The sequence below is a fragment of the Pygocentrus nattereri genome, chromosome 28 (assembly GCF_015220715.1).
Source record: "Pygocentrus nattereri isolate fPygNat1 chromosome 28, fPygNat1.pri, whole genome shotgun sequence".
NCBI lineage: Eukaryota > Metazoa > Chordata > Actinopteri > Characiformes > Serrasalmidae > Pygocentrus > Pygocentrus nattereri.
Window position 1 is genome coordinate 25,098,286 of NC_051238.1, and position 18,449 is coordinate 25,116,734.

General features: G+C 42.1%; 1 protein-coding gene across 1 annotated transcript in view; it reads right to left on the bottom strand.

The window, feature by feature from the left end:
• The window catches only part of aopep (aminopeptidase O (putative)), a 120,184-nt gene that overhangs the window by 97,571 nt on the left and 4,164 nt on the right, over positions 1-18,449 (bottom strand). The window contains exon 5 of the mRNA XM_017714769.2: positions 18,052-18,390. Coding sequence (XP_017570258.1) covers positions 18,052-18,390 — 339 coding nt within the window. The remainder of the gene's footprint in view (positions 1-18,051; positions 18,391-18,449) is intronic.

Consider the following 18,449-nt stretch of genomic DNA (forward strand, 5'->3'; position numbering starts at 1 on the left):
CTCTGTATCTACCTAGATATCATGGAAAAAAAATCTGATCGGACAATTTTCGCTTTGAATCAGTGTGTGTACACTTTCATCTACAGTCACAATACACAAGAACAACAGTCAAAATATAAAAAAGCACAAATAAACAAGCCATTTTCTGTGGGGCTGCTGCCCTTTTGCATAAAGTTTACAATCTGCCAAAGATGGGAGTGAAACACAAGCCTAAAAACGAACAACACATTCTTTCACACACACACACACACACACACACACACACACACACACACACACACACAAAAATACCAGTGCAATTTCTCAGAAGAGAAGAGGGAATCACATTCTTTTGTCTAAGAACAGGATAAACCCACTCCATGTTTAAGCACAAAGTAAAGAGTAAAGGCTCTGATTTCAAACCCAACAGAATCAACCTCATACTTTCCTCTCAGCAGAAGGCCAGGGCACAAACACGGCCACTGTATGGGGAGGCGGGGGGTGGTGGGGGGGGGGGGGGGTGAGGGGGGGTTGGATGGTCTGGAAAGAACAAATCATGCCTCTGCTAAAATTATCCCCAGGAGTTTATTTATGCCCTTTGTGCATTAAACTTATTTCCCAATAGTTGAATAAGCTCTTGTTTGTAGTCGGAGCCAAAAACTGCTATACAACCAAAGGCCGCCTTTCTATTACTAGGTGCATCTAAGTCACTATGAGTGAGAGAGAATCCATCAAGTCAGAGACAAATGTAATCTTAACCGTCGGTAGCTGCAGTGAAAGCTGAGGTACACATATAGATTTCAGCACAAAAGGCATGGACCTCATAGCCTTGATGCCAAAGTCAACAGTATTGTTCCCAAGACCCTTTTAAGGGAATATATAAGGGACTCATATTTAGACGCCCTAGGCTATTCTTATGAACATGCACAACTTCAGCTCTAGTCAAAGTCATAATCTGACCTTCTCACCGCTATCACTATACACTTTCAGATCGGGGTCGTTGGGGTTGGTGGTGTGGCTAAAGAATACTTGTCCAGACATACAAATAAACAAATCAATAAATAAAAATAACAAAACTGGGCTCTCACTTCATCTATCGATACACTTTGGAGTCCACATCAGCAGCATAACAGTCCATTCACAGCGCAATGTCTTTTGTTACTTGGTGCATTAACGAAGAACTCAATGAATGTGACCTGGTCATCTGCACATATTGAGGATTTTAAGCATCTGGGAATTTAGAGTTTGCTTTATCTCAAAAACAGATTTAAATATAAACATAAACTAGATTTAAATAGATTTAAATATAAATATAAACACAGAAGTGGCTTACAACCAACTTCCCGAATGCTGAAATATGCTGAACACTTACCTGAAGGAGCTGACTGAGGACAAATGTCCTTGCTGAGATCAATTATAATTCATATCGTACTCTTTCTTTTTGCCAGATGCCAATTTCTAGGTCTTAATTTTTGGAAGCAAGATTATGTGGAATACAATTTTAAAATCGACTTCACTGATTCCCATTGTTTGAAAGGCAACTCTAAAATTTATGGAAAATTTGGCTCAGCAAATCAGACTTGAAACCCACCACTATCCATTTCATAATTTCCTTTCAAGATAGGGTCAGCATACTTTTTGTAAAATTTCCAACAGCTAGTACTGAAAAATATGCTAGGAGTAAACATTTTATTATCTGTGACTACAACTAAAAGGGGAAAAAAAAAGATGTAGACCACAAACGTCCAACCAATCAGGACAAGATGATGTCTCCTTGTCTGTCAATCACATTGTGCAAGCCAAAGCCTAGCCTTGGTGTTACATAGTTATCTAGCTACACACCTGAGTTGTGACAATAACACAAAACCTCCCAATTTTGCCACTACCTACAATGGTGCAGATTGCTAGACAAACCAAGAAAAGAAATAAAATAAGAAGATAGGAAGAACATAAACTCGATGCCGAGTCTGATACCACACTGAGTAACCTACTTGGAATTAAGCACTTGTTAAAGTAAACGAGTGAAATGTACCTTAACAGTATATGTTTCTTAGTTTTGATCCTCAGTCCTCATCTGTCTCTTTCAACAACATTCTCTGTAACATAGTGACAGCAGGAATCACATCCAAGGCTAATCCAAAGAGCTCACTTGTGGAATTTTACGTCCTCTTGGAGTCTTTGGTTTCGCATACACAACAAGATTTTATAAGTCTTGCTCAGACTTATGCTCAGTCCAACTGACATGCTATATGAAGCACAGCCTCTACAGATGTCTCCATTTATTGATAAAGCCGTTTCGTTCTAAATAACACGCTCCACACCCGAGTACTGAGTAAACATGCTGAGAAACTGAGCAGTTTAGCTAGTACTGTGCACTGAAGCTATAACCAGGCCGTAATTTACATAGTAGGACAACACAGTCTCTCTACAGCCTATTTTACAAAGACAGGTAAAAAAAAAAAAAAAAAAAAAAAAAAAATGTATATATGTGTATATATATATATATATATATATATATATATATATATATATATATATATATACACACACACCAATCAGGCATAACGTTATAACCACCTCCTTGTTTCTACGCTCACTGTCCACTTTGTCAGCTCCACTTACTATATAGGTGCACTCTGTAGTTACAGATACAGACTGTAGACCATATGTTTCCCTGCGTACTTTGTTAGCCCCCTTTTCCCTTGTTCTTCAGTGGTCAGAACCCCCATGGATCTTCACAGAGCAGATACTATTTGGGGGATGAATCATTCTCAGCACTGCTAACACTGATTTGGTGGTGCTGTGTTAGTGTGAGTTACACTGGTCTGAGTGGATCAGACACAGTCAGAGACAATATCTGCTGCTATATTATATTATATGTTATAATCTGCTGCTGCACAATTCGTGTTGGTCATCCTCTAGTCCTTCATCAGTGGTCACAGGATGCTGCCCACAGGACGCTGTTGGCTGGATATTTTTAGTAGATGAATTATTCTCAGGCCAGCAGTGACACGGAGGGGTTTAAAAACTCCAGCAGCGCTACTGTGTCTGATCCACTCAGACCAGCACAACACACACTAACACTTCACCACCACATCAGTGTTACTGCAGTGCTGAGAATGATCCACCACCCAAATAGTACCTGCTCTGTGAGGGTCCATGGGGGTCCTGACCACTGAAGAACAGGGTAACAGAGTATCAGAGAAACAGATGGACTACAGTCTGTAACTGTAGAACTACAGAGTGCAGTTATACGGTCAGTGGAGCTGATAAAGTGGACAGTGAGCGTAGAAACAAGGAGGTGGTCATGATGTTATGACTGATCGGTGTATATCACCAGACCTCACAGGTCCGTTCAGCAAAACACTGCATGGTAATAATGTCGATGTCTTTTGCCTACATTTGGCTAACCTACATGCTGTCACCCTTATTAAGGAAGCGGTTGTGATTCTGTGTGTTTAAAGACGAGCTAAAATCACACGGTGTATGCCTGGCGGGAATATAACCAAGGCAGAATGCTTGAAGTGACCAGTGACTGTGTCCGAATGTGTGTGACCCTCGTTGACTGCCAGCTTCATAAGCAGGACTTATTATGCTCTGTTTGTAATGAAATGCTGTTAAGTATTCATAACAATATGCTCAGAAAAGCACATGGTGACAAAATTTATGACAGCAACAGTAAATATTGTCATATTAACCATCCATAGTATAAATGTAAAGAAACAGGACAAAAGAAAAGATACAATTCAGGCTTCAGGAGAACTTCGAGTTCCTTCTCTTCTTAGCTTTGCGATCTCTTTTAGGCCATCGTTTACTGTAAATGTCATATTTCATCAAACAATTCTATCAAGAGAAATACAGAAGTGCTACAGGCAGAGACTAACACACTCAATCACAAACAATGTCATGCTAGTGAGACACCCACAGAAGACAAAGTAATTCTCTCTCCCTCACACACACACACACACACACACACACACACACACACACACACACACACACACTCTTTCCTTACAAACCTGCTTTCCTTAATATGGTGCTGACATATTAGTTGACTCCTATGGAAGATGAGAAGGTCACAGTTGAGGCAAACGTCCATGCAGTACACAGTACATGTGTGGGGAGAGAGTATCGCTCATAAATGCACATCAAACAGGCCGACAGATGCCGTTTCAGACAATAGGGGTCATCAATAATCTCTCCAAAGCCCTCCTGTGATTCAGTACTTGCTGCTCTGCTTTAAGAGGAGGGGTTTCTTATTCTCTCTCTCTTTATTCTCTCTGTCTCTCTACTTTCAGCCTTTCTGTATGAGTTTATATTTCATGATGAGGACTGACAGGGCCTTACACAAAACCTGGACCACAATCCCTTTTCCTTTCTTTGTTAAAAAAACGAAAAAGGCTCTCTGACATCAAATGTCTGGCATTCATGTCTGGGCTGTAGCTCAGGCGTTGGAGCGCAGTGTGGGTCCTGCTGTACGTTCACAGGGTCCTGTGCACATGCCAGTCCTTTTTAGGGCACACCAGCAAATACTGAATACTGTCAAACATCTACTGTGATATCAGAAGCTTACAGACTTTTTAGGGTACATCATTTTGGGGCTCTATTAGCATTCATTTGGATGAGTTCTGTGCTGCTTTTGTCTATTTACGTCACTTCTTGATGCAGGATGAGGCAAGAAATGATGCTTTCTGCTTCTGCCATAATGTCAATATGCTATGACAGCTTGTTGTGTAGGCTATGATCACCACTGTGTATCACTAAGAACCCCACACACCCTCACAACAGTATGGTTTTTACATATATGCATGACTGAGCTCAACCGGGGAGTTACAGAGCCTTAAAGTTTTGTCCTACATACACTTTGCCCTCAAATATCATCGTCATTTGAAGGTTGTTAAATAGTTAAAACCTCAAAGTACCAAACACAAACCAGCCAGCTTTGTCAAGTGTCAAGGTAGTTAAGCGGCTTTGGCAGTAGCAGGCCGCAGTTTAAGTAGCTTGTATTATGTAATACTAATGAAACAGTATACAGTTGCAGTAGTGGCCTTATTTTCAGATAACTTACTGATCCAAAGCTCAAATGTCTTAGGCTTGCTTGTAGCATCCAGCAATATTCATATTTTGACTACCTAATGACTTTGCAATTCCAATGGCCTATTGACATTCGGGATAAAATATATGGCAACTCTCATGTTAATAAGGCCACATTACACCCACTTAACCTCGCGATGATGACTGTCACAAACCTTCAGAAACATTTGCTGACTTATTCCAATAGATATCGCCTTTCCAAAAGGCTACTGTTGTCACGTTTGATGTGAAGTTGACACACTGGGTTGTGTCATCACACGTTTGTTTGACGAAATGACACAGCATGATAGAACAACTGACTTTGTAGATTACTGTGACAGTCGCAGGGACGTAATGATGATTAAACCTTACGAATGATGATATGAAACTCACTTTAAGTAAAGGCCACAGTAAATGCTCTTTGTTCAACCATCCTGACTTGGAAAGCTATATTATCAGCATTAGATCCTTTGTGACACACTCTAAGCTCCAAAGCCAGTGAATGTCATCTCACCCCAGAAAGTGTCTTGACGCAACCACACAACTTTTCAGAAAGACATCAACGTCACCTTACGCAGATGTGTCAGCTTAATATCAAGGCTGACAAAAGCCTTCTGAAAATGATGCCTATTGGGGCAAATAAAGGGACTAATAACATAAAAATACAATAAATAGAAAGAATAATAAATAGCCAATACAAAATGAGCTAGTGTTTGTAAATACTTATGTAAGGTCTATGTCAGTTGTTGGAAATGGTTTATGGTGGTGTCATATAGCCTTTTGAACGCTGCCCCCCAGTAAACAGCTACCAAATGTACATATAAGAAAACACATCGGCTTTTTTGTTTATCACAGGATGTGGTGGGACAAAAACGTCATTCATTTTCCACACAGACCTTAACTCCTTATGTGGGCAGGTCGCTCACTACAAAATAACTTCATAGGTCTATTAGTGCAAGAGAGATGATAAAAATCTGCAGCTAAGCAGGTATTCTGCTTCTTGCAGCAGCAATGTGATCCATATGTGGCCCTACTACTGTCTGAACGTCTGGAAAACAGAAGCCCTCTTTCATTATTTGTGTGTTGTGTGGTGCCTCTTTGTAACATGTTAACTTGATTGCGGCCACATTAACAGTTCAGCAGTGGTGCTTTGAAAGAGCCGGGGGCGTTCGCCTGCTCACAAACAGTCATCCGGGCTGAGGAACGAAAGCAGATGTTTGCATAAAGGAGTGTGTTTACAGTGCGAGTCCTCTCTCTCTCTCTCTCTCCCTCTCTCCCTCTCTCGCTCTCTTTCCTTTCATGCGCTCCCTTGTGTCTTTCAAGGTTACCTTCTGTGTGAGAATGAGACCAGCACTCTGGCGTGTGTGGAATGCAGGGGGACTGTACTCGTGACTTTATCGCACAGCAATCTTGCTGACCTCTTGTTTTGGTAAAAAGTGAGGAAATGCCTCCCTCTGTTAGAGCCCGAAAAGAATGTTGAGTGGCAGGCAGATGCCTCTTGGTCCAGCGCTGAGGTCTACTACAGTAGCTAATTTGAGGTATGCTACGCTGTCCTGTTCAAGTGACCTATCTAAGCTCCGCCTATGACTGTTGCTGAAAACCACATTCAACTTCATTCGAAACTATGGCCTACAAATCATTGTCAAAATACCTACATTTTGAGTGCATTAATACTTTGAAATGACTTTTATTTTGTATTCATGAGAAAGGTCACTAGCCCATGTTGTTTTTCATTTTAGACTGCTTTTCAGTGGCAGCAAGTATTTTTGGCTCAATCATCTATTAACTTTACAGAGGTTTTGTGTGGCTTATTTTTTGTGGGATCTAAACATCTCAGTGGCTTGACTTCATTGATGTAGCTTAAGGCATTTATTTATTTATTTATTTACCATAATGCCAATATGCGATAGTAGCTAGTGGTTTAGGCTATGACGTTAACCACGCTGGGGAAACAACTGAAGCTAAGCAGCTGAAGTAGACGTTCTGCTTGGCCTCTGAACCAGATGTCTTCTCGTTATGCTGAATGAGATTTTTGACAGTCTTCTTCTGTGAACCTTGGCCAACCTAGTAACAGTAGCCATGAAATAATGCAGAGCGTGTATAGGCCAACTGGGTTATACAAGGCCAGAACTGACATTATCCAAAACAGGCTTCATACTGAAAAATGCTAGTTAGATCAAAGTACTGCATAGTGTAGACAACAATTTATGCTCCAATTTGGTGAGCTGCTGTGGGATCCCGTCAGAAATATCAACAGAACTCAGCTTAGGCCGCACGGGTACAGAGAGTTTGAGCTTTGCAAGGCCCAGGATGCTTGTGAGAGACTGATGATCTGGCCAGCGTGATGCTGCCAATACAAAGTCTGCAATGCAATCAAACTCACCACTCTGTCTGGCTGCACTGTCACTTGCCTATTTGCAAATACTCAGCTGCACATTTCTTGGTGACAGGCTGTGTATGTAGATGTTCCTTAGGGCTTTGATCCTAAAACCGCAAGAAGAAGAAGAGCAGAGAATCAAAAAGCCCGGCAATAATATCCACTCTCCATCTTTAACTGAGTTTTAAGGATAGCTCCAACGTCAGCTATGTGTGTCTCAGCGGAGGTCCAGGGAGGAAGGGTGGTACTCTTGGCCCAGTGGAATCAGATTAAGTGTGACGGCAGGCCTTCTCCAAGTGTCGTAGGATGAAGGAGTGTAAACACAGTGTGGATATGGGCCTGGGCTTTGAATAGTCTCATATATTTTGCAGTTGGTGTGGCATATGCTCCTCCAGGGACACCGTGCTATGGCATTCCACCATTCAGCTCCTGCGCGTGGCAGGTTTAGAGATCGAGTGATCCGCCACTGTTTCTGCTGCCTTAAATCAGCCCTCCAGCCAAAATAAACTCTCTAAGACTTGATTAATTCAGACGCAGACACAGTGCACTGACCAATCTTTTTCCGATACCCCCCCCGCCAGTTTGTAATAGAGGACCTCAGGCTTGTTTGAAAGTTATAAGACAGTTACAGGCTTACAGATGATATTTGAGCTTCAGCAGCTGAATCAGTGCAAAAATGGCAAAGGGGCAAAACAGAGGGCCTCAGTCCTGGCCAGACATTTCCAGAGATGGTCACCCATAAGGGAGATAAAGTGGGAGAGAAGCTGGGCCCCCTAAGATAACTAGGCAGGAATGTACTTATAATAACAATGTGCACTCTAAATTGGACCCTGCTATCTTCATTAAAAGGAGGCGTCTGGACATGAGAGGAGGAAGAGGCTCAAGTGCGGCCTCTAAACAGCACTAGAGTGGAAGAAAGTGAGAAGGCGAGCAAAACAGTAAGCATAAAGTCTCAAAATCTCTCCTTTGTGACTGCTAAACTGTCCTTTGAAACGGCCTAATTTTTTTTCTCCAGGTGCAGGCGTGCTCGGCATTCCTTCGTTCACTGGGGTTTGTGTGCACACACAGCGGATGGAAAAGGAAGAAGTGCGGGGGGGGTGAAAAATCCCCTCTGAAGACTTTCAGAGAAAAACACCTCATCCTTGACAATTTGATTAACAGCTGTCTCTCGTTCCAAAGTCCCTCTGCTCTGAAAGACTCGGTTTCTGTCGCACACTTCTTAGGTTACTGAGCAATCACAGAGAAGTAGGGGAAAGAAAGAAAGAAAGCAACCTCAGGGAGGGAGAGAGAGAGAGAGAGAGAGAGAGAGAGAGAGAGAGAGGACTATGAGAGCAAGAAAGGTCTATTTAAATTGTGTTATCTCAGCCTCCCTTTTGGCCTGGCAAGCCCAGTGCATTCCAATAGCTTCACATCCGTCGCCCACATTACGCTCCGCACCCATGGGACTTGGCTGTCCTTCCCCCATATGGTCATTTTAAGAGCACTCAAACTGCTCAAGTAAGCACAATGGTCCCAAAGCCTGGGGCCAACGCACACCCCAGATAACACCAGCGCTGCTCAGGTAAAAAAGAAGTGCAGAGAGATCATGTTGCAAGATTGTGGCATTATACAGCCGCACCGGACAGCAATGTAATACTGAGATAAGCAGCATCAAAGTTGCGAAGTTCGGTGGGGATGTCAACTCTTAGAAATCAGGTATTCGTGTCATTTTATTTCAAATATTTCTCACTCCTAGCTCAAGCAGAAAAAGCGTGGATTCTAAATGAAAAAAAAGTTACTAATTGAAAAGTTACTAATTAGTTTTGTCTCTTCTGGCATTGGAAGTTATGGAAAAAGTCAGGCCTGAAGTTGTCAGTACAGAATGTAAATGGAATTGTAATTGTTATGTAATTATTCATTATATTTTTTATGTAATTCGATTATATAATTAATTACATTTACCTTAAACAGCAAAACACTAATAACACCTCTAGACTTCCAACAACAAAAGAACAGCAGACATGCAGACAGCAGTAGCCCAGAACCGATTTACTGTCTGATTTTCTTGTGTGATAATTTGCTTTTTAATAGGACATCAATCTAAACAGATCACGATCCTGGACTGGACTGCAAGCTCCACCTAGCACGCTCATTCAAATACAGCTGTCCTCTATCTATCCTAAAGATTAAGAGACTAATGCTTCAAACAGCAAAATGACCACACCAGATGAAGTTTAGAGGGAATAATGAAGTTTTGTGAATTTCTGGGCTTGATTTTATTTGTGGAGGCTGACAAACAGAAAAGGGAAACTTGGTTTCTTTCTTTTACCTGCCCTGAAGACGAATGCTGACAAAAGGGGACAAACTCAAGAGCCAAAACAGGAAAACATATAGCATAAAAATACTTAAATGTTGTTCCAAAATATGTTTGAAGGAAACATGATTGTGAACTGCTGGTAGTTTATTTCATTAGAAAGCACCGTGCTTTTCGTTTACACCACCCTCACAATTCCAAAGCACAACAATCAGTTGATGAAGTTGGTATAAAGGGCCCACATGTGAGAAATTCTGATGAAGATTCAGTTCGATTGATGCATGAACTCTGATCTGACTGTTCAGAGAGAAGTGGCAATGCCACACATCAGATACGTATCAGACTGGATAAGAAAATCCACATAAGAAAATGACCCAAATCTGAATTGAAACCATCAGGTTCAATGTGCTTTTGCTGTTCACACGACCAGTTTCAGGTTTATTTTCAGAAATCTGTGTCACATATGAAGAAATAGATTGGATTTGTGAATGTGGCATTAAGTCGGTCAAGGCTCCACTCACTCTTAGCTTTAATGTGATCTGATCGTAGGTACAGAAAGGCGCTAAGTACACGTGTTAAGTGGATCCAATGTGTTTCGGTGTGATCCATTATCTTCGGTGTGAATGCGAAAGACTCCTGATCCCGAACAACAACAAAGGTCCGCCCAATTGACCGAGTCATCACAGCTGACTAAGGAGCTGCAAAGCTTCTCTCTTTGCCTCCTCTCCCATTTGTTTACAAGCTATGGTAACGATCCATGTGGTCCAATCATAAGGGGTCAATGAAGATTCATTCGAGACTCAATAAAATGCCAGGTGTGAACAGCTGTATGTCTCACTGCCAACTTACAATCAGATCACTTGAGATATATGTTAATACTAGGTATGAATGGGGTCAAACCATTTAACCTTTTAACTACAGCTGTCTAAGACATATATACTTTATGGACAAGAGTTCTGTGACGCACCACTTAATCATTGAATTTGCGTGTTTCGTTCAGTTCCATTGCCACAGGTGTATAAAATCAAACACCCAGCCATGCAGTCTGCCTTCACAAATACTTGTGAAAGAATGGGTCGTTCTAAAGAGCTCACTGAATTCGAGCATGGCTCTGTAATAGGTGCATAAAAGTCGCTCTGCTGAGTCAGGAACTGTTCCGAACCTCCTCTGGAATTAACGTCAACCCCCAAAAAAAAAAAAAAACGTGCGCCGGGAGCTTCATGGCATGGATTTCCATCACCAAGCACAATACCAAGTGTTGTATGGAGTGGTGTAAAGTGCAGCCACTGGACTCTGTAGCACTGGAAACATTCTGTTGAGTGATGAATCACGTTTCTCTATCTGTCAGTCTGACAGACGAGTGTGGGTTTGGCGAATGTCAGGAGAATATTCCTTGCCTGACTGCCAACTGTAAAGTTTGGTGGAGGAGGGATAATGCTGTGGGGTTGTTTTTTTAGAGGATGGCTTAGACCCCTCAGTTCCAGGGAAGGGAAATCTTAATGCTTCAGTATATCAAGACATATCGGACAATTGTAAGCTTCTAACTTTGTGGAAGCAGTTTGGTGAAGGCCATTTTCTGCTCTAGCATGACTCAGCCCTAGTGCCCAAAGCAAGGTCCTTAAAGGCTTGGTAGGGTGAGTTTGGTGTAGAAGAACCTGACTGGCCCGCCCGAGCTGTTATAGCTGCAAAGAGGGGACCAACTGCATATTAATGCCTATAGATATAGAGTAGGGAGTCATAAAAGCTTCTGTATGTGCAACGTGTAGGTGTCCAAATACTTTTCTCCATATACTGCAAGTCACCTTATAATGCCTGCAATGTTTTAGCAAAAATGGCAGAGAGTGAGTCTTGAATTTGTTAATTCAGTGACTACTGTGCTTTCAGCCACTTGCAACAAGAGTGGAATTCAGTCAGTATAAAAATCTCTCTCTCATTTTTATAGTTATGATGTTGACCGCTGTGCTATGGAATTGGGGCCAGACATTTTATTGTCTGGTACATTTTAAGCGTCATCCAGTCAGCACGTCCAATCAGACCTACTCTCGGCTTAATAAACATATAGCGTTCAAGAAGGGCCTGAAGCCAATTTGGCCAACCAAATGCACCTTGATTAAAACGAGGCTCTCACAAAGGGACAGATTTTAAGCAGTTGTGCAGCTTCAATTGGTCCCTTCAGTGTATGAAAGGCGGATATTAAGCTAGAGCCATAATTTGTTTTGTGCTGCGCTGCATTTGCGCCGTTCAAGTGCTTCAGCCTGCAAAACAGTTCTACTTCAGCCATTTTTGAGTTTAATCTTGGTGAATGATGTTGAATTGATGATGAATATTGCCTTTGTCAAGTAACACTCCACAAATGAATGTGGCAGTTTATAGTTTATGAAGAAAAGAGGGCTGACGTTAGTCTGCGAGAATTTTATATAACCACTGTTGCCTCTCGCCGCCTTGTGTATGATCTACTGCATGCCTAAGTGTGGCTGTGTGAAGGAAACAAAGGCTGACAAAGGCAGAATCAGTAAGTCATTCTCAAATTTACAGTTTTACTCTAACCCAACATACCAAATACAGTCAATCATCAACACATGTTTTTTGTTTGGTAATGGAGCTAATGTAGCTAGCAAGCAATGAAAGCTCATCATACCAGTTAGCACTGTGCAAACTGCATGTCTAATTTATTGCTCGCCTCAAGCCATGACAGGTTTACCTTAAATAGAGTTGCTTATGTGGTTTCTGGCTTTGTAGTACTGGACAAAAGAAATTACCCGTCGTCTATTCATCTCCAGTCAAAACAGACATTAAGTACAATTTAAGAGATATTTCTGAGGAAAATAAGAGAAAAAACAGGTGTTTCCAAAACTGGAGATAAAAATACTCAGATAAAGAGTATTTGAGGCTTTCCTCTTTTAGAGCTAGGAGAAAAATCAAGCTCCACTCTTGCTTCAGATCTGAAACAATCTACAGGTGGTTCTGTCCATCCTTCCACTGTGAGAAGACAACTCAACACTATGAGTCTGAAAGGATGTGTAGCTGTCAAGAAGCTGTTATTGAGAAAGGAAAAGAGACCAATAGGGAAACAATTAGATGAACAGACTGACCAAAAAAATACAAACAATTTCTAATGAAGGTGAAGATGAAGATGAAGGTTTCTGCAGATTTTTTTGAAAAAATGAAAGCATGTTTCCCGATAAGAATGGAAGCTGAATAAATGCTTGCATAACACAATAGGTCTGAAAAACATAAACAGATATAACAAGAACATTTGCAAATCAAATGTAGAAGCAACTGGGATTGAGAGAAGCAGAACATGCAACTAACTTCTATGACTGAACTTTGGAGATGTAGAAAATATCCCTGCAGATTTGTTTGAAAAACCGAAAGCAGGTTCTTACAGAAAATGAAAATGGTAATAATTGTTAGTTTAGTGCTTGAGGCGGGCGGCACGGTGGCATGGTGGGTAGCACTGTCGCCTCACAGCGAGGAGGGTCTGGGTTCGATTCCCCGGCTGGGTGACCGGGGTCCTCTCTGTGTGGAGTTTGCATGTTCTCCCCGTGTCTGCGTGGGTTTCCTCCGGGTTCTCCGGTATCCTCCCACAGTCCAAAGACATGCAGTCAGGCCGATTGGACGTGCTAAACTGCCCCTGGGTGTGAGTGACTGTCTGTGTCTGTCTGTCTGTCTGCCCTGCGATGGACTGCCGACCTGTCCAGGGTGTATCCTGCCTTTCGCCCGAAGACTGCTGGGATAGGCTCCAGCACCCCCCGCGACCCTGACGGAGAAGCGGCTTAGAAAGTGGATGGATGGATGGATAGTTGTTGAGGCTTCTGAGTAATTTCCTGTTAAATATAGAGCTTTTATCCTGAAAATGAATAACTTGTGGCTGTTTTCACTGTAAATAAAATAAATGAAGGGTGGTCTCTCATAAAAATATATAAAAATGGGCAAAATTCAGGTCATTTTGGTTTAGTGTTTGTTTATAACGCTGTAATAAGCACAAGAAAAGTATTTTAGATCTGAAACGTCCTGGCTGGCTGACTGACTACGTCTTGTGTAAGAGGAAATGTGTGTAAATTTGTGTGTAAATTTTTCGCTGAAATACTCTTTTAAACATCCTCCATCAAGGAGTGAATATCCTCTGCTTGAGGTACTCACCTACAGCTAAGGTGATATAAAGGGTCAGTTGTCCGCCTTGTTATTTGCACCAGGTGAGACTATGAATTATGGTCAGCAGCTGGACCCCCAGGGCTGGTGGCTTCTTTCATCCCTTCTCTCTGTACACAGGCGTGATCACCCTCTGCCTTTAGAGAATGGCTGTTACGTTAGCTCCAGGAGCTAAGTGAAACTGTAAAGGTCTTTTGCAAACTTTCCAAGAGGCCATGAGGCAGGTGGCGCGCATAACTCTTTTGGAGGGTGACAGTTCTATGATAGTTCAGTTTGACCCTAAAGCTTGGTTTTATGACTCACTAATTCTCAAAATACTTCAACTCCTCTGCTGCACACACAACACTCACAAACGTGCAATGCTTCCGAGAATGCTGATATTGCATATTTTGATTTCAGAAAGGGCCATCAAGCTATATAAGATCAGCTAAAAGTCCCAGAAACGAAGTAATTGCTTGGTAATAGGCCGTGATGTGCTATTTATGTAGTGTAATGTTGAAAAGAAGTGTCCTAAGTGGTTTGGCAAAGGCTCTGCAGAAGAAAGCCAGAGATAAGAAGTGTTAGTGAGAACATCAGGAGGACTAGGAGGCATCTTGAAGAGGATAACTCCTAAAGACCTTAAAATTTCTCTAATCTAGCTCTTGGCAAATTCATCCAAACTAGGCAAAAATGTGTGTAAATCATTCCATTAAATAGCAGTGATGGTGGTACCTTTTTACACCATGTATCATTGACTTGTACTGACCATGTTTATTAAACCAAAAGCTTTATTTTTTTTTTTCTTCTTCTCCATTTGGCTCTCAGTTTTCCTTAAAAGACATGGCTCCTTCTGGTCCTCAAATCTAGACACGTTCATTTAGCACCTCACTCCCTTGACACGACATGTGAAAATGCCATTAGGGACTCAGCAGAGCTGTGAAAGCTTTCTCCATTGAATGCCCATATTTGCACATCTGGCACTAGAAGTATTCCGACTATGTCCTGCTACAGCATAAAGAAAGCTGTTAAGGGACTCAAATCGAGGGGCTTCAAAGCCGAGGAAAGCACCATGCCCTTCCTGTGCGTCTCAAGCCTCATGACGTGCTGGAGATCAGGAGATAGGAGTTCCTTAGAGTGTGCGACTATGTCACTCCAAGCGCAGTCTAGACCTACCCTACGTGACCTGACAGCAATACGCAACCCAGGGTGACAGCCGCATTCCTCCCAGACACATTTCCTATGACTTCCAATGATGCATGACCAACATATGGATAACACTGATTGTGCTTGAGATCACTAACGATAAACCAGGTTCTCCTTTGGTGTTTTTTCTTAATTATTGTTAAGAGACTATCGAAAGAGTTAATGTAAGCATTGGAGGAAAAAGTAAAGCACGCACATACATCAGGGTCGGGCCTGCCCTTGCTTGACTTCTTAATCTCTTGCTTCCTGCCCTCCCCTTCCCTCTTATCAGAGTACAAAAAGATGCCCCCCTTTTTACTGTGTCCCAAACCCAGACTGTAAATGAAGGAGCATGATATAAAAGCAGCAGCTGGCTTGGCCCCAAGGACTGGGGCCCACATACTTCCCAATTTTCAGATTAAATGGCTCCCGTCTCTGAAGTAGTTCCAGAAGCTAATGGCTTTTGTTGCTGGGAATAATCCACACATCCTCTCCCACATCCTGGGGGAATGGCGTCTCAAAGCACCCTTCTCTTTCCCCTATACCACATTTGTTGACCACTCTCCTTCCTCCGATTTGGTTCAACCTGGCTTTTAAAATAAGACCTGCAGGACTGTACCATTTCCCTGTGGAGGGGGCAACTACTGTCAGTCTACTGTTGTGATCCAAACAGAGCAAAGGGTAGAAAAAAAATAAGAATCTGCATCCCTGACAAAGAGAATTTTTTCTCTCAACCAGTGTCAGTAAATGCTCTTAACCCCAGACTTATAAAACCAGGCTGTAACAAACTGTGAGGATGCTAATACAAGATAAACACCTCACGGATTGTCTAGAAGAAATGTGCATTTTACATCAGCCCAAAGCAAAGACAGAAGGAGCTTAACTCACAAAACAAAGCAGGGACACAGTTACCGTGTAGATTATATACCTACTGCTGATTAGAACGTGACATTTAATCTGAGTAAATGGCTGGAACCTGCCTGAGGCAGTACATAATGACCTCACGTCCTGTGGAACACTTATTCCTGGACGGAGAGATGGTGGGAAACACAGGAACACACCTACGGCCACCCAAGAGTATGTTTACTTGATCTGAAGCTAAACGGCCCTCCTTTTTGCTTCTTGCTTATGTCTCAGGAGATGATTCATTCCAAATTATAAGGCATGCTGCTCTATTAAATTAGAGTCTTTGTTTAGCATCAGAAAATATGCAAAGCTGGAGAGAGTCTGATCCTTGGTACACTATAAACACAAACATGACATAAAAGAAACGCAATTTACTGCTGTACAGCAACTTTTTGAGAGCAGACCCTTGGCAGTAAGCTTCCCAAACACTAAGAGGAAAGCACATTTATAAAGCAAGCATTTAAAGCCATCCAGCCCAGTTTCAGCACCCAACTACCTCAAGAGTACTTGGTACACAAGAGTGTTTTACTTAAACAGTCAGCGTCCTCAAAGCTTTTACCCAGAGGGGCAAAGAGGAATCGATGGACATAGATGCCAAGTGGTGACTGGATTTCCACCAAGCCCTCCTTTTCAGAAACCTCCACTACGCAGACTAAACAAGATGGTTCAGTGTGTTTGTAAACCACTCGAGATGAGGTCTGGTACACAAGGCTACATAGTGATCCATTGAGCGTCTGAGGAGCCAACACGATGCCGAGAGCATTAACATTCCGTTCAGGTCAGAGAGGGAGTGTGCATTTAGAGGCAAGCGCCAGCATAGTGTCTGTCAAGTTTACAGTGGAATACACGAGGAACAAAATATGGAAAATATGTGCAAAGGAAAAAAACGGATTAAGGCTGACAGGAGATCACGCTCGTGATGCTTGTCATGACGTGCATGTAGAGTATTTTATTTCACAGCAGCCGCAAGTCTCTGGCAACGTATGTCTGCTGGACACTTTGGAGCCACCTTGGAGCCAGATGTGTTCTCATAACAAGAACACACGCCTGGGGACAACTTGTAAAACTTTTGGTGCTGGATTGCAGCAAAACGTGCTGCAAACAAGGGAACGCTCCCTTTAAAACCTTCCCCCAAATTCCTGTAGTCTGTGTTCTTTTAACAGCTGGAGTAATCAATAACACAGGCAAAACAAGCTAACTAGAGAAATGCTATTGTTGGCTAATGGAACCGTTTATCCCTTAAAAGTGGCATGTTTATTTTTACCTCATATAACGTGCTTTTCGAACATGCAATACAGCTTTACTTGCTTTCTGAAGCTTTTTGGGGGACTTTTCAGACATACGTTACATCCACGGCCTAACAACAGGCTTGCTGTTAGTTGGACAGCGCTGAGAAGCTCTCTTCTTTGAGTTCTGCCTTCACAAAGCCTTGGACTCATTTAGAAACTCCACACTCAGTTTGCTCCCATCTCAACAAATCACAGTTTTGCTAGAGATGCTTCGATACTACTTTTTCTGTTACAACAACGATGCTGATATTGAAACTCTGAGTATCAGCTGATACTGATCTGATTTTTTTTTTAATTAGCTATTTTTAACTGAAGTACTTTACTGAAGATGAGCACCACACTGAAACTACTTAAATAGTCTAGTACTCCACAGTAAGAAATGCACAGCTAACATCATATTAAATTTGTATCTCCCTGATATCTAATCCAGCATTTTCTGCTGATATCAGGCCAATACTGATACCTCTTGATACAAACATGCCGTCTCTAGTGTTTGCACATACTGAATTAAAGGTAAATCGCACTCCTTGTTTTCTGCTTGTGGAACTACTGTTTTACTGATTTTGTCTACTTTTGTCTAATTGAACTGGTTCACAAACCTCAGAAAAGTGATACACATCATGATCATTTCTTCAAGTACTGTGATGCAATGTTTGTGCTACATCACCCAGCCTTGTCCTGGTGTATTCCAGACCTGTGTACACATTCGGTCCAAGCAGTCTCTAATTAAAGGCCTTTTTAAGCTGAGGTCAATGGGCTAAAAGACTAACATGCAGGTATGGGCACTTGGAAGTTGGAGAGAACTGGGTTAGCAGACGTACCTGGCCATGCCCAGGCTGGAGAAGCCAGGAGGAACGATGAGCACATCCAGACGTGAAAATGGGTGGACACCCAAAAGAGAGTGAGCGGCAGACAGGCAGAGGGGCAGGAGTGGCAGCACGTTGGTTTCTGCCTTCTGCAGGTGACAGAATGGGGCAAACACTCGATGGGGTATGACATCCTGAGCCCTAGAGGTGCTGAGCCTGAAACGACATGGATAATCCACATGGGAGCAAATGCTCTGCTCATCTTCTTCGGCAGAAAAGATCAACTTGGGATGCGAGCTTTTGCGGTCACAGCTTTGATCTGTAGGTTGACTTCCTGTGTAAGTCATGCCTCTGCTGCAATAAAGACAGAAATATATACATATCAAACATAAAATAAATAAATAAATAAATAA